The sequence below is a fragment of the Engraulis encrasicolus genome, chromosome 10, assembly GCF_034702125.1.
Source record: "Engraulis encrasicolus isolate BLACKSEA-1 chromosome 10, IST_EnEncr_1.0, whole genome shotgun sequence".
NCBI classification, from domain to species: Eukaryota; Metazoa; Chordata; class Actinopteri; order Clupeiformes; family Engraulidae; genus Engraulis; species Engraulis encrasicolus.
The window spans coordinates 37791813-37814318 of NC_085866.1; the positions used below are offsets into that span (position 1 = coordinate 37791813).

Genomic DNA, 22506 nt, shown 5'->3' on the forward strand with positions numbered 1-22506 from the left:
TCTCTCACGTCAGCACTGTCATCAAGGCTCTCAATACCTTGTGTCTTCTCTTGTGTGAGAACATGGTGTCCCAAATAACCCTGCGTACACTTCCTACCAACATAGCCTTTGCAATTACAACGAAAATACTTCATAATGAACTAAGTGTTACAGCAACAGACACACACGCGCGCGCGCGCATGCACGCACGCACGCACGCACGCACGCACGCACACACGTGGCTCACACAGGAGGTCATACATTCAATGCAGAAACTAGATTTCATCTTTGTCCACTATGTGTGCTGTGGGAACAACACTGTGATATAAAGGAATTACTTTCAATTCCTCATGTGGCCTCTACAGTGACGACAAGAGAACCCTGTACTGTATTGCCCCAAGCGGTTGGTCACTTTTTAGTTGTGAAGTGGTCACTTGCTGGGTGAAGTGTATGAGTGGGAGGAATATACTGTATGATGAAAAACATGAAAACAGCATTTTTTTCTACACCTGAGTGCGTCACAGGCAGTAGTGTGTGTGTGTGTGTGTGTGTGTGTGTGTGTGTGTGTGTGTGTGTGTGTGTGTGTGTGTGTGTGTGTGTGTGTGTGTGTGTGTGTGTGTGTGTGTGTGTGTGTGTCATGTGCCCATGTCAGATTGTCAAAAAGAAAGGCCAGGCAATTCACAAAAAAACGTCTTAGCATCTTGGATAACTGTGAGTCTCTTCATTTGGAGAAGTCACTTTAGAACACCTTAGAACCTAAGAACACCCTAAAGGCTCTTTTCCACTGCCGTTTTTCTGGTAGGCTTACAACTTGACACAGTGCGACTTGGCTGCCGCTTTTCGCTTTACGATTGAGCTGCGTTGTGCCCAATGGAAAAGCATAAAGTGGAGGCCGAGTCGTGCTGTGTCGAGCTGTAGGCCTACCTGAAAACCGGCAGTGGAAAAGAGCCTTAAGACTCATTTGAGCTATATTTGGATTATGCTACGTCTATCTTGTCTATCTGTAAATCCAAATAGGAAAGTAGTGTGTGTGTGTGTGTGTGTGTGTGTGTGTGTGTGTGTGTGTGTGTGTGTGTGTGTGTGTGTGTGTGTGTGTGTGTGTGTGTGTGTGTGTGTGTGTGCATGTTAGACAGTTGCTTGGCTCACCTCTTCGATCTCGCGTCTCTTCTTCTGTATGGCTCGGCTCCTGGCTGCTGCCCTGGTCACAGCAGACGGCGGGTCCCTGCCCTGGGACACTTTACTCTGACGAGACACCTGGAGAGAGAGAGAGAGAGAGAGAGAGAGAGAGAGAGAGAGAGAGAGAGAGAGAGAGAGAGAGAGAGAGAGAGAGAGAGAGAGGAAAGAGAGTGAGAGAGACAGAAGAAAGAGAGATTAAGAAATGTAACTCTCATTTATTGTACATCATTGTCACCGGTTTCCATTACATGTTACATTTCATATACTAGTGCCTCTCAATGGGGGCTCTTCAGCCTCCCAGGGGGCATTGGGGAGCCCTAGGGGGGCGCTGTTTTATTGTTTAATACTAAGGGGGCATTGGGAGGTTTATGATGAGGTAAAGTGGGCATTTGAAGGCTTACGACGAAGTCCGGGGGGGGGGGGCTGTTTATTCGAAAAGGGTTGAGAACCACATCACCATTCAAGGAGGATGCCTCACCATCACATCGTCAAAAACATTGTTCAGTCCAAAACAAGCTTATTATCACATGGACATCAAAGACAGAGAGAAACTGAGAAAGATAGATACTACGCAAACAGAAAACCTTTCATCTGCAACAGAGATTGACAACTGAGAGAGAGAGAGAGAGAGAGAGAGAGAGAGAGAGAGAGAGAGAGAGAGAGAGAGAGAGAGAGAAGCGAGAAAGCGACAAAAAAGAGATGTCCAAATATTGACAGAGCCCTGGCTCCATGTGTGTCAGCAGGGTCAACCTTATGTGTTGCTGTCATGAGGAGACGAGAGGACCTGTAGGTCAGGGCTGCAGATTATCATAGCTTTGCCTTCCTGTCACAGCCTGTAGCGCACTGACAGCCCGTGATCCCTTACACGATAGTAACAATCACACAGCAGGTGCAGGTGGGAAAAAAAGAAGAAAGAGGTGGAGGATGAGAAAGACAGACAGAAAGACAGAAAGACAGAAAGACAGAAAGAAAGAAAGAAAGAAAGAAAGAAAGAAAGAAAGAAAGAAAGAAAGAAAGAAAGAAAGAACTAGCCCCAAAAAACAGGAATGACTAAAGTCAGTGAGACAGAGAGAGAAAGAAAGGGAGAAACAGACAGACAGACAGACACACACACTTACACAGACAGAGAGAGATGGAGAGAGAGAGGGAGAGAGAGAGAGAGAGAGAGAGAGAGAGAGAGAGAGAGAGAGAGAGAGAGAGAGAGAGAGAGAAAGAGAGACAGACAGACAGGCAGATAGACCGAGATATGGAGAAAGAAAGATAAATATTGCAAAAGAAAGAGGGCAAAGGAGAAAAAACAAAGAGACAATGTTAATGGTTGGAAGACAAATTCCCTCTCGAGGGGGAAGAAAGAAATAGTGGGTAGCGATGTGATCCTCCTTCCATTCAATTAGAGGTAGAAAAATGCCTCTCCTCCTCCCCGGCCCCAGCGCTGTCATCCAGCGTCGGAGGGATTATTTGCGGATGCTAATCTAATTTGTGTGCCCGTTATGACTATCAGAGTTCACTGTTTCCATCTATGTGTCATTTGGCGAGCGCTCAAAATCTGTGCCCCCCCCTCAACCCCCTCTCTTTTCCCATCAACTCTCTTCCCTTTGGCGTGTCCCCTTACAACGCGCTCATTTTGTTTTCATTCTCGACTGCAAGCCTTTGGAAGGAGAGGGTGTGTGTGTGTGTGTGTGTGTGTGTGTGTGTGTGTGTGTGTGTGTGTGTGTGTGTGTGTGCATATGTGTTTGCATACGTGTGTGTGTGTGCACACATGTGTTCATACGTTCCTTGCACGTGTGTGTGTGTGTGTGTGTGTGTGTGTGTGTGTGTGTTTTGTGTGTGTGTTTTGTGTGTGTGTTTTGTGTGTGTGTGTGTGTGTGTGTCTGTGTGTGTCTGTGTGTGTGTGTGTAGACGTGTGTGTAGGCGTGTGTGTATGCATGTGTGTGTATCTGTGCATGTGTTAGTGTATCAGTGTGTGTTTGTGTGCTGTGTTTCTCAAGGGATTTGGGAAGGCTGGCGTTTTATGAGCGCAATGATGTGTTTGGCTCCAGGGAGGGATAGAGGAGATGATGGCGGCACGCATGGCTATTAGGCAGCCTGATTGGAGGAGGTCAGGTAGATCACATCACATCACAACACATCACAGACAGGCAACATAGGGGCAGAGTCAACTCCATACATAAACATACAGGGGGGAGAGAGAGAGAGAGAGCGAGAGCGAGAGAGAGCGAGAGCGAGAGAGCGAGAGCGAGAGCGAGAGAGAGAGCGAGAGAGAGAGAGAGAGAGAGAGAGAAGAAACAGAGAGAGAGAAAAATAGAGACAGAACGAGACAGAGACAAAGATGGACAGACAGAGAGAAAAATAGAGACAAAGATGGACAGACCGGTACAGGCAGACATCAGAAGGGAGAAATGTGTGGGTGGTACAGGGGAAAGAGGAGCTACGGAGGCCAAGACAAGCAGTGGTGAGAGGAAGGTAGCAGATTCCTTAAGATAGAGACGAAAGAGAGCACACACACACACACCACAGTTGTTTTTTGTGTTTGTGTGGTGTGTATGTTGACGGTGCAATTTGAAGCCTTCACTGAAGGTGCCATGGTAACATCACGGTGGCGGAGTTCCAAACAAAGTCTTACCGTGAACGACAGGGAGGACCTCTCCTCACGGACCGAATCGCCAGAAGCCCGAGATGTTGCTGAGAGCACACACGCAGACATGTACACACGCACACGCACACGCACACGCACGCGCGCTCGCACACACACACACACACACACACACACACACACACACACACGCACACACACACAGAGAAACATACATGTTGACATGGAATATTAATTAGAAAGGTTGCTGTTGCCTTCATGTGTTTCCCCACATAGAACCTATGAGAAGAAAAGTGCAAAAATAACTCACTGAGCAACGTCATTCAGTGTCTGCCAGCCTCAAAGATGGGCTGACTGCAACTCAGCACTGCCTCACTGTGGTGAGGATATGTAAGTGCAGTGCAGAGGTTGTTACGCACAGATACAGGCTTACATGCGGTCCTATCCGGGGGCAGACAAACCAGATTGTGAAAGTAAAAGTCAGATATACATAGGTTCTCATTTTTTGTTTCTCCCTGTATGCGTGACCTTGACTGCGCACAACTCAACCTCTGATTGTTGGAAACCGCTGTCGGTCAAAAAATTAGCTCACATGGTTGGCTGCCATTGTCTTCCTTCCTTCCTCCTCACAACACCGTGTTCATAAACAAAAAAAAACATGTATTACTCCTGCCTGTGCTACTCACACAGGTGGTTTCACAAATTAGCTCCTCAACCTGGCTGAAGGGGTGTGGTAAGTAGGATCACTTGGTTGGCTGAATTGGCTGAAGCAAATATGTGGCATGGTTTTTCTTTCTGAATCCAGCATGTCTACGGGTATCTCTGACTATCCACATGCAAAGAAATACGAAATGTGCACTAACATTCCTAATAAAAAAGCATTGTATATTTGCATTTATGCTGACTAAAAGTGTCCAGCAATTTTAATCAACAACTATGTCTACTGTATTTCCATTCACAGGTTGAAATTATAGTTGTTACTGTAATTTTACAAGATCTACAAACAAATTAAAATACATTCATTTGCAAGTGTGAACTGTGACACAGTAAAAAAATCCATATTTTATAGTTAACGTATATAAATCCAGTATTTGCAACATATGGAAAATAAATGTACTCAAACAGTGCTATCGACAGTCAGTCAGAGTAAAATTCTTCAGGTGGCAAGTGTAAATTCAACTCTACAGCTTTTAATATTTACGCACATTGAGTAGAATTAACTATGGAACTGTTACACAGACCATACGAGTAAAATGAACACTATTTTTGAGTGGGACCAAATACTATCTGAAACGTATTTACATGTAATTTCAAATCTTGAAGGACAAGTGCACTATTTTGAATAGTAAGCCCCTTTTAAGTTGTCTGCAATGCAATAGAGTGGTCCTCACCATTTAATTTTAATGTTTGCTGCCTCCGTTATTTGATTAATTTGGATTTTGTCTCAACCGACTTTAGAATGGCTGTCTACGGGCAAGTCCATATCTGTCAATATCTTATAACCACCCTAAACAAAGATATGCATCTCACCAAGTGGTTAGGGGTGTTCATTGGTTTGAAAGTGAAATAAGGACTCTGTCATGGTTTATTTGGCATTTTGTAAATGAAAGAAAAAATATGTGTTTACAAATTGCAACATAAAGCATGCAGAAGCCATGTTTCATTACAAAACATGCTGACGAATACCTGTGAAGACCACTACACACTTGGTGAGTGGCACATTCTTGAAAACAAATGTTTAGGCTGGTTTTAAGGACAGATAGGGACATGCTCATAGAGGGCCATTCTAAAGCGAATTGAGACAAATTCCAAAATTAGCCAAATAACGGAGACCGCAACAAACATTAAAAAATTGGTGAGTAATGTACTTTATTGCAGACACTCAGGGGCTAAATGTTCAAAATAGTGCACTTATCCTTTAAGGAGTTAAATTCACAGTGTTTTTTTTTTTCAAGTCTGTGGATGGCGCCTTTTAATTTTAGAATCTGCTGTGGTTAACTTGCACTTCCTCCTCTCTGTTGCAAAATCAGTTGACAGTGCAACTGATAAGGCTCTTAGATTATAGCTTGATGGTCTTGTATTAAAAATGCATTTTAGCTCAAGTGTATATGTGTGATTACTGTTTTATCTCAAATTCTTTATGTTGCATTTCAATAGTTTTTCAGTCCTGTGTTCATCCACATTGTTAAAGCGATGCAAGAGAATGCATGTACATTTCATTGTCTGCTGTTAATACATTTGCTGTTAACGCTATATGCATCATGCATTTGTAGACCAATATTCCAGGTAGACAGTACATACAGTACACTCCTTTCTTCACACTTGAAAATGGGGAACATAGGTCAAACAAAAATAGGCCAAGGAAACCATCAAGGCCATTCACCCCTGACCAGGAATGGAGCATGAGAGTCGATCTTGACAGGAAGCTTCAGTTTCCTATGGAGATCACCACCACATCCCTCCGACCAGACATTGTTGTGTGGTCAGTTAAGACAAGAGCAGCGATCCTTATCAAGCTCACAGTACCTATGGAGGAAGGGATTGAGGCCGCCTTCGAACGTAAGAAGCCCAAGTACTCAGAGCTGGCTGCTGAGTGCCGAGAGGGTGGCTGGAAGACCACCATCTATCCAGTAGAGGACAGGTGTCGAGGCTTAGTTTTGTCAACCACACGCCTCCTGTGGGACGTAGCACTCACCGGAGGAAACCTCAGAAAGGTAACAAAGGCCCTGGGCAGAGGAGGCTGAAAAAGCAAGCTTTTGCCTCTGGCTCAGGAGAAAGGACAAAACGTGGGGGAAGAACACCTAACCCCAGACAACAGCCGCAAGGGAAAACACCCATCAGCTGCAGGGGGTGACGGGGAGATGTCCCTGTCACTGCTCCACCGCCAGGAGACGTACCAAAATTAAAGGAGCGAAACGTTGGTGAATGGTGGTTTCTGGCTGATGACCCTGCAGCTGACCCATGGACACCGGAGGAGGTGCGACAGGCACCAATGCTCAGCAGTTTTTAACATCTACCTGTAGTGATCCAGTGACCATAAAATATAAAATAATTTAATTACTACTTATTGTATTATTTCATATTTTCTGCCCTACCACAACCCAACTACGATGGAAAATGCAGGTCAGCACAAGCACAACAGCAAACAACTTCCTAAGTAACACAGTTGGAACTAGAAGCAAAGTATACAAACAGATGCAACTGAGACCTGTCAAGATTAGATTAATGGATGGATTACCTGGTACACATGCGATGCTAACAAATAATGTGCACAGACTTTGTTATTGTATCTTGTTAGACAAGACTACTTCCGTGTCTCATATTGAGCACTTGTGCACTTCAGGCGCAATGTTTCTGTGTGTAGGGCGCTCACGCTGTAAATTCAATGAGCTGAAAGTGCCAGGATTCTGCCTAACAACAGTCAAAAACAGTAGTTTTTGAACGATGGACACTGCACACACTAAATGGTCGGCATGTTGTAAACAAAACCGAAGACACGTGGCGCACATGGGTTGCAGTTCAGTAGAAGAGTTTGGTCAAGAGTCTTTTAATTCTGTAAGTAATGCTGCTGAGACACCAACATTTTCATGCAAAGCCAAGTATTGTATGCAAGATAGTTGCCATGGGGTGAGGGAAATGTACATGACACTATGCACTAAAGACCCAAGTGCACTATGAGCACTATGCACCAACCTTCAGTGCACTGACACAAGTGTGTGATGTGAGGCACAGGATATCTGTCTCTGATAAAGGCTGTACATAATTCCTCATTTTGGCTGCCATGATGGTTGCTGTCATTAAAGGAACAGTCCACCATACTTCCACCATAATGAAATGTGAAATGTGTTCTTCTCTGAATTGAGATGGGCTTATCCGTACCTCTCTGACTTTTTGTGTGTGCTCCCAGTCAGTCAGACTCCTGTTAGCATATAGAGCCAGGCTCAGAATGTTTTCCTGCCACACTCTTCTGTATTTCCCTGTTGATGTGTGCTTAGCCTATATGACCAGTTACTCGAAACCAAGTTAAGTTATACAAAATGAAACATGGCGATTTTCTATGCTATGAAAATGGGAACTACAATGACAGACGTAGTAACACGTTGTGTGCGGTTTGACATCACATTGATACTGCAACAGGAAGAGTTTGGTCGCATCTAACTTCAGCCACCAAAATACCAACAGCCATGCTGAGTATAGCTACATGCTAACAGCAGTGTGCCAGACTGACTGGGGGAAGAAGCACACACAAAACTCTGAGAGGTATAGATCAGCTTGCTCAATTCAGGGAACACATTTCATTATGGAAGTACGGTGGTGATCGTAGGATGGGATTAAATAGCTGTTTTGCACTTTGGTGAAATTTACATTAATCTTAATGTAGTTTATAAGTACATTTGATGATGTTTTGTTGGCTCCCATAGACTTGCATTGCCATGCTTAATTTGCTATACTGTTAAACTAGGTAATGCAAACACTTAGACAAAAAAGCCTATGTATTCTCACATTTCACTGGGACTTTTAACTAACATATGAGCATTTTGTTTTTTAAATAAGAAGGTTCCTTCAAGGTCACGTTCAACTTCAAGCTAGATCAGTTTACAGAAGTAAAGAGTCCGGTATCTTTGAAAAACCACATGTGAGGTGTAAGGGGTGTTCTTGCACCAGTTTCAAAAGAAAAGGCCTGCTGTCACAAATGCAGCATACTTCGGCTCTTTTACAACAACATCATCATAAAGCACCAGACCCATAATTATAGCCAGGCCATTCTCACCTCCCATGTCCAAGAGGGAATATGTGTGCTCAACTTCTTGAACAAAATGCACCTTTGAGTGCAAGTAAAAAATGTAAATTTAAATTGGAGAAAAACATACTGTCAAACGACGTTACTAAATATCAAACTACCATGTCCACCATTGACACGTTTCAGCCCTTAACCCCCCATGTTATAAACTTACTGTCACCAAAATTGTAATGGCTATGTCTTAATCTGTTACTTAAGGCTCTCAGTAATGTCATAGCAATGTTGTTATAATGTAGTTGAGCATTTTCAGCAAATAGTGAATAGAACCGACGCTGCCGACCCCATCTGCAGTAAGAGGCTACGCCATTATCAGTCCCCATGTGCCACCAGTTCAGGCAGACAGGATGCATGCAACAGTCATACAGCTTAGCCAGCCAGCCTGGGTGAGCAGAGCAGCTAGCTGTGCTTTGCCTTTGCTTACCTTTGCTCTGCTCTGAGGGGGATGGCGATGGGGAGGGCCGTGCGTCGGGCCGTGAGGGGGACGAGACTTTATGACGCAGCGCTGGGGACCTGAGATTATGGTGTGGACTGTGCTGCCGATGGAAGCCAATGGAGGGCCTGCGGAAGAAGCCTCGGTCCCTGAATGGGATAAACCTGGAGAGGAAGACACATCAAGGGTTTTTTTTGGACAAATATCTTTATTGACTTTGTTTCCTCCATTAACAAAAAAAGCATACAAAACCAATCACCAGTAACAAAATAGGCTCATTACGAATTTAGGCACAATCCCCAAAGGAGACAATACACATCTGGATCAGCAGAGCACACTTGTTCATTCGGATCTGCACACCCATCCAACAACATGCTCTACACCCAACATGAAACATTCAGCAGTCAACATATAGGGCAATATACCATACAATAAAAGCATTAGAGAATGAAAAAGGTTTGCGCAAGATGCTCCATGAATCAAAAGCTTCACCATTCTTTGCTTAAGCATTAAAACATAGTCAAGCCATTCTGGCTGTAACAAAAAGCTAACAAAAAAGTTAAAGCATACAACTGACTACTATGGAACATTGGGCATGTTCCAGAGGAGCTCCAAGGGTGCGAAAGACTAAGGAGTTTCCTGGGGGTAAGTGTAACGGATGCCAACCAGTAGAGTTTGGTGGTATGTTAATACATCTCCCTCCCAAAGCCTCAATCAGATGCACCAGCAACTGAGCTGTTGGTCCTTTAACTCAGTGGTTTGGCAACTGTGGTCCCATGCCAGAGGGTTGATGAAAGGTCACGAGTTTGAGACAGAAGTGGTATACTGTGCAGGACTAGGTTACAGTACATGCAGCAAGCAAACAATGAACATTTTCTAGCATTTGTGTTTGGGAGGTAGAACACACTCAACACAAGGGGTGGATTCCACTATGCAGACTCCCGTCCTCGACCTGAGGTTGTGGCCTCGCGTTTCACTGACGCCGCGCCTCCATGGAGACAACATCAGCCTAGCCACAACAACTTTTGGGGCACTATTCTTCATTCACCATATCGATTGCAAATGAGAAAGTGATATTAGAACTGCACTTTTGTAAGATATTGAAACACACTTCTGTCGTCATGGACGTCGTCGCGAGGCCACAAGCATGCAAGGGAGCAAGGGAGCAATGGAGGAAGGGAGTTTGCATATTAGAATGCACCCAAGAATAACCCCTGAAGCCCATAAGGCTGTGGCCATCAGCCAGACTTCAAAGCATACCAACTTGCGCTGCACAGCAATCACCACAGAGAGGCATGACAGTAATATGACACTGGCTGACAAATTAATTTGCTTTTATTCAAATACAGCAATACCAGGGAGGTGTTGCCTCAGATATGTGTGCATAACCTGCATGGTAGAAAAAGCCACTCGAAAGGCCTTGAACCATCAGGAAATCCTTTGTCCTGACTGCACCACTGGGTGTGTTATAGCATCCTGTCTTATCAAATACGCTGGATTGATGTAGCAATCAACCTCACATTACGCTTGAGAAATATTCTTACATTAGGACTTTAATACACACCAGACAGTGATGGATTGTCAACATCAACACAGGAAAGTAGGTTTATTAGTTGAATGGCGGCAAGTGTAATCTTGACTTTGACATTTGACATTCAACACCTCATTTTGCAAACATATCATAAAGTTGTATTAAGTAGAAGTCAAACTACTCTTACACATGTAAGTACAACATTAATGGTATGATATTACATGGTTTTAACTTTGTAATGTCATACTACTGGTGTTGTAATTACATCTGTCAGAGTACTTCTACTTCTATACAACTCTGGTCATAGCAGGGACCACAGAGGCACACTCTAGCCATGCTTATGCAGATGCTATATTACCACTTATAGGTACATACTAGGGGTGGTACGGTTCACAAAATTCACGGTTCGCTTCATATCACGGTGTCAAGGTCACGGTTTTCGGTTCTCTACGGTTCTTTTTTTTAGTTCATGATAAATGATGCACTGGGAATATTAAACAATATTTATATAACTGCAGTTATAAAGTGATGTATAGGCTTATAATAGGCTTATTGTATAGGCTCATAATGTGAAAATGGTGTGATTTTAATTGTGTCATCCTCTGATTGTTCTTATAGCAAATGTTTTAATCAGAGAGACTGGATAAGACACTCCTAGAATCTGTTTTACATATTTTTCTGGGCAGTACATGAATTGCGGTTTGCGACGGATGGCACGGTTCGGTTCGGTATGTGTGTGAATTGTACGGTTTCGGTTTTCGGTGCGGTTTGTACCATCCCTAGTACATACATTCCTATTTCAACCATAGTGGCTATTCCATGGACTCTGAGGAAGATGCTGGTGCACTAAAACCTCAGTCACTTTAGTTAAACTACAGGGCTACTATCGAAATTACGTCTGGACATTTTGAATAAACAACACTGTTTTGCAACGTAGTGATCCATAAGGTTCAAAGTCTGACTAAGGTGCTTTCACTTTCGCTAAAAGTTAAACAACCAGGAAGAAACTTGAGATTCATTCTGAACACGTAGTCCCTGGATAACTGCTTTTTGTTCTGCAAAGGCCTTTTGAACTGGATAAAGGGGAAATTGTCTCCCTATTTGTCTTGAGGTCATGAACATCTTCTGTCTTCCAAGAAATATTTTGTCATGAAGACTGGCTGATAGATATTTAGACAGAGTCTACAATCAGCTACTGGTTTTACTGGATTAACTTGTTTGAATCAACTGCTGGCATTGCCTTTACTGTTGGGCTTTGGCAGTATTATTTTGAACGACTGATGTGCTGTGATGGCAAAATAAGCCTCAAGTAAAATACCATACTACTCTAAACGTAATTCCGTAACACTTTATTTTAGGGATACATCTATAAGCACTAATACATACAATGTTAATGCCTGCATAATTAACTTGTAAGGCATGTACTAAGCAAACGCTAAGGCCTACTAGACCCTTACTAAGGTTAAATTGGTAATAAATCCCTTATTGTGCATGAACAAGACATTTGCGAATACATGCCTAGCAAATGTTTGATTTTGCTTTGTACATGCCTTACAAGTTACTTATACAGGCACATTGTATGTATTAGTGCTAATAGATGTATCCCTAAAATAAAGTGTTACCCGTAATTCTATGAACTACAACATCGCGTGTGACTATTTAGGCCGAATCCCATTTCTAATTTCTACCCACACGCCTACGTCTACGCCTTCCCCTTGCCCCTCGTCGATTGAAACGCAAGCCCTCCAACAATCACGGAATGACACCCATAGCATTCAAAAAACAGCCTCTCTAGGGTTAAACCAGCGATATTACTTGTAATTACTTGCACAACAATTTAAAAAAGGACAACAGTGGCGCAACCCTCGCCAAACCTTCATGACTTCCATGCATTGTGTTGATGTTAATATTGTTTTTTTTTCATGTGCGTTTCATGGATAAAATGACTACTACACATTGGGACAATGTTAAACTTAGTGCAATGGAATAATTATTACCACTGTAAAACCGTCAATTACGTCGAAAATACCTTTGTGTGCTGTTGTGGATGACACCAATTTTCAAAGGCATTCACAATGAACTTGGGGAAATCTGTTATAGCCCTTCGTTTGAAGTGTGCCCATGGAAAATCTCTGTTTGGCGGGATAGAAAGCCCTTCCCATTCCACCTACCCCTCTGCCTTAACGTGAATTGGGATGCCACTACCCATACACGTGAGCGCGCAAAAAGAAGGGGGAAGATGAAAGGCGTAAGGCTAAGGGGTGAAATGGTATTCAGCCTTAGAGTGGCTTGATCCTGTTCTACCTTTTTTTGCAGATACAAACAGGGCTCTAAATTAACACCCGCAAACCCCCCAAATGCGGGTGAAATTTCGTTTTGGCTAGTAGAAAAAATTACCCACTAGCCAAATTGGCTGGTAGCGCTGCGGCCGACTGAAGTATTCTGAACGCGGTAAACAGCTGCCCGTCTGATGAATACTAAAACAGCAAGATTGCCTACATTACCCATGAACACTACCGTCATGATGTAGCCCACACCCATTGGCTGCCCGTGTAATCTCTAAGGCAGCGTGTTTGAAGCCCGCCCTGGAACTATGGTTGATAAAAATGTTCAATAAGAGGACGAGCGGGGATTACTTCGGTTCTGTAGGTTTTGAGCGGGTGATAAAGAATAGGGCAGTGGTTAGAGCAAGGTTATGTGTCGCAGTGAATGCAAGATAGCGACGTGGGCAGAGGAGCAGGACAGCTGTCTGTCAGGATAGTGTCAGCGCTGTCAGAAGTTGTCGCAACTGCATACGATATGTTTCCTAATAACATGCATGCTTTTGACAAAGATCCTGCACGGATTTGACATGGATGTGCAAGTAAGTGGGACAAAAAACTATGATAAAAAACTACTGACGCTAAATGAACAAAGTAAGCTAGCTATGGTCTCCGTGATGTTACTGGTTGTCTAGTGTAGACATAGAGTAGGCTAGTACTTGTCATGCCCGTGGTAGTAGAGTAAAGCAACATGTATTAATCCTGGAGGCATTTAAAGGTATCTAGCAGCATAAACAGCATGAAGTGTGTGTGTGTGTGTGTGTGTGTGTGTGTGTGTGTGTGTGTGTGTGTGTGTGTGTGTGTGTGTGTTTTCTTTCCTGTCCCTCTACTCTCCTCTCCCTTCATCTCTTCTCCTCCCCTCCCCTCTTTTCTGTGCATTGTCCTCCATGGTATTTTGCCTATATTGTGTGTGAAGTTTGAGTGATGCTGTGTGGGGGATGTGAGTTGTAGTGTTTGGCTAGTGTATGTTGTGTTAAAACTAATGAAATGTAGGTTTATTTTGATGAGAAAATAAATGGCTAGTTGACCTTCCATTTGGCTAGTAAGAAAAAATATCTATTTTTGGCTGGTGGTGAAGAAAAAAAGATAATTTAGAGCCCTGGATACAATGCATGCATGCATGTGCAAAATAACACCTTTATTAACATCCGTACAATCTCCTTTGATGTGGTACAAGGTCTTTGACCCACTTCAGATAAAAAAAAGTCTGCCAGGGTAGTAACTGTGCAGTCATTTCCTCTTCAACTGTCTTACCTTGGCCTGTAGAATCTGCCTCCAAACCTCGGCCTGAATGGACGACTTGGTCCTGTGGGACTTCTGAGTCTTCTGAAAGGTCTGTTGTCATCCTTCAATAGCAAAATAAATACATAATGGATGATTATTTCGTGAATAGTGCATTCACATAAGAAAGGAACATAAGGACACATACAAACGTTACACTTGACTTTCATCCAAAACGTCCTACTAAACGAAAACAGTCAAACACACTCGTCAACACACGTCCCAGTTCTGAGTAAATTGTAAGTGTATTGAGAATGCACATACATTCTGACTAGAGGTAACATTTACGCAAGATTTTTTTTTTAACGTTTTTAAAAAGTCTGAATGAAATGCCGTACCCCTCCTACGCGCTTGATGGGGTTGTCCCCGCTCGACCTCTTGTCAGCCGGTTCGTCCGTTCGTTCCCGGTGACGGGTGGAGCTCTGCAAAACGAAACCAAAAGCCGCGGATGGGCAGTGTTTGTGTAAACCGTGGTAGAACTAAGCACAATTTGAGTAGCAAATGAATTGATAATAAAGACAGCACAGAGCATACACTGTTCCATCCAACGACCACTTCGTTGTCGGAGCTTTGAGCTCACCAATACATGTTATATAGAGCTCTTCAGCGTTGACGTCAACTTGTATGCGGCGTTTGGACTACCGGTTCCCTGGCGATTTTTTACATTGCAAAACGCCATAGAGATTCAGGTTTGGCAAAAATATAAGTTGCACGGCAACAACGAACATTAGCGTGTCCCCGCATCCCTTTCTCATTAGTGGAACGGATCGTATCATCATGTTGGTGTATTCACATGTTAAATCATGACGATTATAATTCAATATTGCTAACCCCTTTCTGATCATTAAAACTTCCGAACTACATACTTTCCTTTGGTTGCCATGGGTACAACCTTCCGCACGTACATGCCGTTAGATACTGGCGCCGTTTCTGTAGTCGCCAAAAGCTTCCGGGTTTAGCATATGGACGCAACATCGTATTTATGTCGAAGTTTGACACAAAATGATCAACCATGTCATACCTACAGCCTATTTTTAACACCCTCGACAGTTTGCGGGGGTTCGCTAAGCGCGTGCTTGCTCTCGGAGCTTATTTGAAATTTACCCCTATTCATTCCCAATGGAGGCCGGAAGCCGATAGGAACCAGGACGTCCTTAAATGCTAACATGAAAGACTACAATCTACTACATGCTTCCGCTTCCGCTGAAGAACTCTATTGGTGTCTGCAAATGCGCGCGCAAGGCACAGAGCTTCTCCAACACAAAAGCCATGGCATGAGTACAAAAAACAACATTCTGCATCGATCTTACTTTCAGTTCCGCCCAATATGTTTATTTAGTTAGGATAGAAACACCACGTAAACTGTGGGCAACTACAGCACAGTTTGGTTTAAAATAATAATTAAAACATAAATAAATAAAACTCGCATGTGCTCCGCTGTCCAGGTGACTCATTTGGCTGAAATACAAGATCGATTAATGACTGCTTGAAACTCACTTGCAACATATGTGACAGTATAAGTCCTGGCCTGGATGCAATTTTGAGTATTGCAAATTCTGTTGGGAGGATAAAGCATACGCACACCCATCGCAATGCCAGATAAAAGTGTCACTTGCATTATCGCATTACTTACCGGTTTATTGTAGCCCCCTGCATACTGCGAGCGTGTTGACATGTCCCCTGCCCCTTGTGCGTCTTCAATGTGCCAAGTCGAAGTGTGTTGGATCCAGGAAGTGGTCAGTAAACTAAACCATTCCAGTTACTTTCACTATCGACAGCTCTCATACACTTCTGTTGGCATATCATCAGCGCTCTCTGGTCTCAAAGCAGGTATGACCGCTGATCCAGTATGCTTACGAGAAACCACGTGTTCTGTCTTTACACATCTCCAGATAATAAAAACACCGTCGCCTCACCTGACATGCGGAAGCAGAGAGACGTGAACGCGCCATGGAACGCACGAGCCTGTGACATGAGCACCTGTTCCTTCCAGCAAACATTTGATAAAGCAGCTGACTCACTGAAGATTTTCTACTGTGCAAAGGCGGTCAGACATGAAAGTAACAGTCAAGTTTTCCAGAATCATGTGAGGCATGGTGTTTTTGTGAGCCCCTACTATCATTTGGAGACCATGCAGTCCTAGTTTAGGCCTATGCATTTTTATCACACACCAACATATTCTGACGAATGGATTACACAATTGTTGTACAATTGTTGTAACACTGCAGAGAGAAGGGAATGCGTGTGATTCTGTCAAAACAGCGTAGCCTAGCACACCCCAGTGACAGCACAATCATCAGCTACTTGAGCTGCTTTGACCCCTATGATTTAGGCTGCAGGGGCGTAAAGTATACCCCCGCAGCCCCCGAGAGGCAGTGGGGCCCACACAAGGTGGGGGGGCCACATGGTCCCTTGACTTGAAGAAACGGGCCCCCTCGACATGATAGTAGACCCTCTTTTTCTGTTCAGGGCCCATTATTGGTAGCTTGCAGTAGGCCTTAAGTGGGCCTACTTGCGTTACGCCTTATTTATAAGCTGTATATGGGTGGTTGACATGACGTGGCCTTTTCTTTGTTCCCCTATGTCAAAGTTATGTAATTTATATAAAAAGGTGCTAAAAACTGTGTTTATGTTGTTCAGAATGTGCAGTTGTATATGTTCATATAAATCATATAAAAACTTAGCTGACGCTTTCGTTTATTCAAAGCGACCTACAACTATTATTTTTCAGGGTATTGTTTACAGTTCCTGCAGCAATGTGGGGTTAGGTGCCTTGCTCAAGGGCACTTCAGCCATGGAGATGTAAGGAGAGGTCAGGGGGGATTCTAACCGGCCACACCTAGATTGAAAGACCAACTCTCTAACCACTAGGCCAAGGCTGCCCCATATGGTCATATGGTGTGACGGTTCCAATCCATGTGCCAAAGTTTGATTTAGAATAAAAACAGGAAAATGTACTCCTTTTCTGTATATTCAGTCATGTAATCATAACCAAGACATACATTGTTTAGCCTATTTAGTGGAGATTTCAGGCATTATAAATTTGAAGCCACCATTAACTGAAACATTTTGGCCCCAAAATTGATATCATATGATGTGACACCAGATTTAAATTTTTGAACGGGTAATTGTCTGGACACCCTTGCCAAGTGGGGGTTCCTCATTCTTTCAGGAAGAATAATATCACCTCAGAGGGACATTGACAGCTACAAGATGAGTTTTAGCTCTTCATAATGTCCCAAAAAAGCAAGCTTATCAGCTGCTCCAGTTCCATGTTGCATGTCTTTTGGTGTGACACATTTTACACAAAAAATAAGACAATAGATTATTTTTTAGTCAATATAACCTTGCCCCCCACATTAGGGCTTGCATGCCCACGGGGACCCCGGTTCGAGTCCAGCCGGGGTCATTTCCCAATCCCAACCCGTCTCTCTGTCCCACTCGCTTCCCGTCACCATCTCAGACTGTCCTATCAAATAAAGGCATAAAAGCCGCATATTGCATTTACCATGTTTTAACATGGCTAACCTGAATACACATTGCTTAATCTCGTGAAATAAGGCAATGAAACCTCATATGTAGAGTAGAGTAGAGTAGAGTATCGTTTATTGATCCCAGGGGGAAATTAAGGTGTCAAGTAGCATACACACATAAATAAAGACATAAAGACATTGTCCACAAGACATAACACACATATTTACACATAAAATAAAATAATCATATATAGCTCGCTGTTGCATACTTATTGCCAAGGCATCTCTCTCTCTCTCACACACACACACACACACACACACACACACACACACACACACACACACACACACATACACACACACACACACACACCAAAAATATAAAGTGTAAAGTGTCCACAGTGTTCACATGTGCCTTAGCTAAGTGGCACATAGTAGCCAAGACAAGGTGGCCATAAAGTGTCCAGGAGTGTCCATAGTCTCTTTCCTAGAACAATGTCCATTGTATTCCTTAGAAAAAGAGATGGGGGGTTAAACACAAGTCACCCCCTGTGTCGATCTGTGACACCGTCACATTAATTGCATGTGTTGATTAAAATTGTCTTTATTATTACTAAACTATTGCAAGCCCATGTAAGGTTCATGTGGTATAGGGTGTAATGTTCATTCCTTTGTAATTTGTTTATGTAATATTATGCTCTGTACGTTTTGGGGGTAGGATATGGGTATGTCTGAAAAGGACTCAATCTCCCAAGCTGCCGAGCGTTGCAAGTCTATTTAGCTGCGCAAGCTGGGTTGGCTCGGGGGGATCACCTGAGAGCTAGTCTGAGCGAGTGTGATGGCTGGGCGAGGCGCGCCAGCGTTTGAATCTGCAGCCTCCTTCATGGAATAATCGTGGAGGAAAGTGTAATGTTCTAAATGCCGGTTTCGATGGGGGAAGTTAAGCGCCAGAGAAATCGCCTACCATCGCACTGCCTCGGAATTCCTTACCTGCATCGCAAACGCGATGCAGGAGGAGGAAGTGACTATTGTCTCAGGGCCCTGAACTTCAGACACCGGTGAGCTCAAATCTTTTTTTTTCTTTTTTTGCGATCGCTTTGTTTTTGTTCCTTTTTGGTGTGGATTACCTTTTTTGCGCTTCGTCTACCTGTGGAATACTTCGTGCTGCCCGCTTGGAAAATGATTAGTGGAGTGCCATGGAACATGACTTGACGTGGAGCTCGTAGAGAGAGTAATCGGCGCCGTCCGATTGGAACTTTGTGTTGGACTTTTCCTGACACTTGTTTTAGTTGGGTGGACTGTTGGGAACGGGGGGGGGGAAATTGCGAGGTGGGAATTGTAAATAATACAGCGCTCAGCGCATCTAAGGTGAGATATGGTGTGTGGTCTCCTCTTTTAAACATTAACCTACTCGTGACTGGATGTAATTTGCGGCAATAACTTTCATCTTAGAAGAATCCCTTGGTATAATTTATATTTTGTGGTAACGCAGACACTTAATTTAATACTTTATAGGTCTGGTTGTTACAGATGGTGGCCCGCACGGGGATTTGGAAGCGCATTTCGCATCGCATTGTATCGCAGTAGCGTTTTGTGTCATTATCGATATGGGGGGCCATGTGTGCCATAACTATATGGGGTGACATTTGTATCATACTTCTGTAAATTGTTCTTATAGCTTGGATGTTTATTGTGAATACTCTAAACACTGTAAATGTAAATGCACTGAACTTTTGGGTGTCATATTTAAGTCTTTTATTGTTTATTTGCCGTTTAATTTAATATCATTCATCACATTCTTAAAAAAAAAAAAATTCAAAACGTGATATGGCTGAACAGGGCATAGTTGATCATCACATTGCTGTATCCCCACCACTAACGGCCGGGCGGGATGTGTCCCTCACATTGCCTGCACTCGAACTCTTCATCACCGACTTAGGGGCAGTCATGGCCAGACTGGATTCACTGGAGTCTGACTTCAGAGACTCTGTGAATAGCACCCTAAATAGAGAGGCAGGCATTAGGACGTATGTGAATCGAAGCATTGAGGCTCTTGAGCAGAACATACTCCCCATCCTGAAAACCTTACAAGAAAGAATCTTGGAATACTTACCGGAACAGGATACTAGGGCTAAAGCAGAGCAGAGACAGCTACGGTGCACCAGTTGTGTGGCTCTTGCTAGTTCTTGTAAACACTCAGGAGATAAGTTACATCAACCTCAGAGTGACTTCACTCTAGCTCAACCTACGCTTCACCTTCCATCAGTCTATTCTCATCCACCTGAGGTGGCTAACCAGAGCCATTCGCCGTTCAGTAGAGCACTCCCTCAGCCGTGCACACACTCATTGGGACTAAGCACTAGCCTTTCCCACTACTGACGGTGAGGACTACAATCAGATCGTCAGCGGTTCATCCCAACACCTGCCTGTATGTGTCTACCCCATCAACCTGCTCCACACACTAAGCTCGGGGACGATGACTCCGGAGATCCAGGAGTTATTCCAGACCTGGCCACAGGTGTGTTCAGGAGAAGCTTGGGAAGACAACAGTGGAGGAGCACAAAATATTCACTACCGACGAGGTGCCGGTCCGCTGCAAGGCCTACCGGTGTCACCACACAGGCGGCAGATAATCACTGATCACGTGAATCAGATGCTCAAGGATGGCATCCTCGAACCCTCACAGTCAGCCTGGGGCGCACCAGTGGTCTTGGTTAAGAAGCCGGATGACTCCCTCCGCTTTTGTGTCGATTATCGATGTCTCAATGCTAAGACACATGCAGATGCTTACCCCATGCCTATTATTCACGAACTGCTGGAATCCATGCATGGTGCCTCTGTTTTCAGCACCCTTGACCTGAAGTCGGGATATTGGCAGGTTGCCATGTCGGAAGATAGCAAGGCCAAGACAGCAGTGATAACCCACATGGGCCTGTATCAGTTCAGGTGCATGCCCTTTGGGTTGAAGAACGCTGGGGCTACCTTTCAGCGTTTAATGGAGAAGGTGCTGGGAGAGCTCAGGGGAAAGATCTGCTGTGTTTACATCGATGATGTCATCGTGTTCTCTCCCTCACCCGAACAACATCTACGGGATCTTCACAAGTCGTCATTGGGGAAGCTTCAGCAGGCTGGACTGACACTCAATCTGAAGAAATGTGCCTTCTTCCGGCAAGACCTGAAGTTCTTAGGGCACATCGTGTCAGGCCAGGGAGTACAGGTGGACCCTGAAAAGACACAAGCAGTGGTCTCCTACCCAACACCCACCAATGTTAAATCGCTTCAGCGTTTCCTTGGGCTTGTGGGATGGTACCACAAGTTCATAGACCACTTTGCTGACATGGCCGCCCCACTGAACGCCCTGAAGAGGAAGGACGTGCAATGGGTATTGGACGCAGGCCTGTCAGAAAGGTTTCGAACGGCTGAAGAAGGCACTGGTGGATGCTCCCATTCTCGTGCAGCCAGACTTGACCCTACCTTTCGAGGTACACACAGATGCCAGTGACGTGGGGTTGGGGGCCGTGCTGGTGCAGAGGGATGGTGAGAGGGAGAGAAGGTGAATCGCTTACGCCTCCAGGGGAATACGTGTGCTGAGTGCAACTACTCCACATCTGAAAAGGAATGCCTGGCTGTTGTTGTGTGGCGGTGGAGAAGGTGGCGGCACTACCTGGAGGGGGTGGAGTTCACCGTCTACACAGATCACGCTGCCTTGACCTGGGCTTTCAACTGTCCCAAGACCACCTCACGATTGACCCGCTGGACCCTGCGTCTCCAACAGTTCCAGTTCAAGGTCCAATACCGGAAAGGCCTTCAAAACATTGTCCCTGATGCCCTGTCCAGAGCTGTGGCACCCACCGCTTCAGCTGCGGCCTATGTTGCTGTAACCGCCGGTGTCGTCTCGGATCTGCCATCTTCCCTGATGGAGATCAGGAAGGCCCAGGAAGAAGATGCGGAGGTCATGGATCTGAGAAAAGGGGCTAATGCAGATGGCAGGCCAGGCCGGATTGGATATGTCACGCTGCAGGGTGTCGTCTATCGCCGGTCCCCTACAAAGGAACAAGGAGTCAAACACCAGTTGGTCGTTCCAAAGTCACTTGTGCCAGTCTTCCTCACGTACTTTCACGACCGTCCGACGAGTGGGCATCTGGGCAGACTGAAGACCCTCCTCCGCATCCTCGACGTAGCCTGGTGGCCGTCTGTCCGCAAGGATGTATGGCACCATGTCAAGGTGTGTACCACCTGCCAGGTCTACAAGGCGGAGAACCAGAAACCAGCTGGCTTCATGCAGTCTACCACCACCCGAGGGTCCTTGGGAGAAGCTGGGGATGGACTTCATGGGGCCATTTCCCCGCAGTAAGAAGGGGAACACCTTTCTCCTGGTCGTGGTGGACTATTTCTCAAAGTGGGTGGAGATGTTCCCCTTGAAAGATGCCAAGGCTCACCGCGTCGTGGCTGTCTTGAAGGACGAGATATTCACTCGCTTTGGGGTCCCCCGGGAGTTGGTGTCCGACCGGGCCCACAGTTCACAGGGTCGCGAAGTGGCTAACCTCTGCAAGATCTGGGGAGTAACCCAGAAGTTCACCACCAGCTATCACCCACAAGCAAATCTCACGGAACGGTTTAAGTCGCACCATCAAAACCATGATCGCGTCATACGTGGGCAAGCAACACAAGACTTGGGGACCAGTGGATCAGGGAATTCCGATTCGCCATCAACGCGCCTATCAAGAACCACGGGCCATTCCCCGGCAGAGTTGGCGCTCGGAAGATCCTTGAAAGGGCCTTTGGAGAGGCTTATCGTGACTAGTCCCGCTCCTCATCAACCCCATACTCACTCCTGGAACGACAAAAGGACATGGTCAAACAAGTCAAGAGGAGAGTAGAGGCATGCCAATCCAGACAAGCCAGATACTACAATACCCAT

The 22506-nt window shown here is 44.7% G+C and overlaps 1 protein-coding gene across 1 annotated transcript in view; it reads right to left on the minus strand.

Moving 5' to 3' along the window:
• The window catches only part of LOC134457054 (periphilin-1-like), a 24793-nt gene extending 8783 nt beyond the window's left edge, over window positions 1-16010 (minus strand). The window contains exons 1-6 of the mRNA XM_063208819.1: window positions 15746-16010; window positions 14451-14534; window positions 14086-14177; window positions 8971-9143; window positions 3779-3837; window positions 1126-1233 (exon numbers count right to left, since the gene is read on the minus strand). Coding sequence (XP_063064889.1) covers window positions 1126-1233; window positions 3779-3837; window positions 8971-9143; window positions 14086-14177; window positions 14451-14534; window positions 15746-15787 — 558 coding nt within the window. The 5' untranslated portion in view covers window positions 15788-16010. The remainder of the gene's footprint in view (window positions 1-1125; window positions 1234-3778; window positions 3838-8970; window positions 9144-14085; window positions 14178-14450; window positions 14535-15745) is intronic.
• Window positions 16011-22506: the final 6496 nt, after the last annotated feature.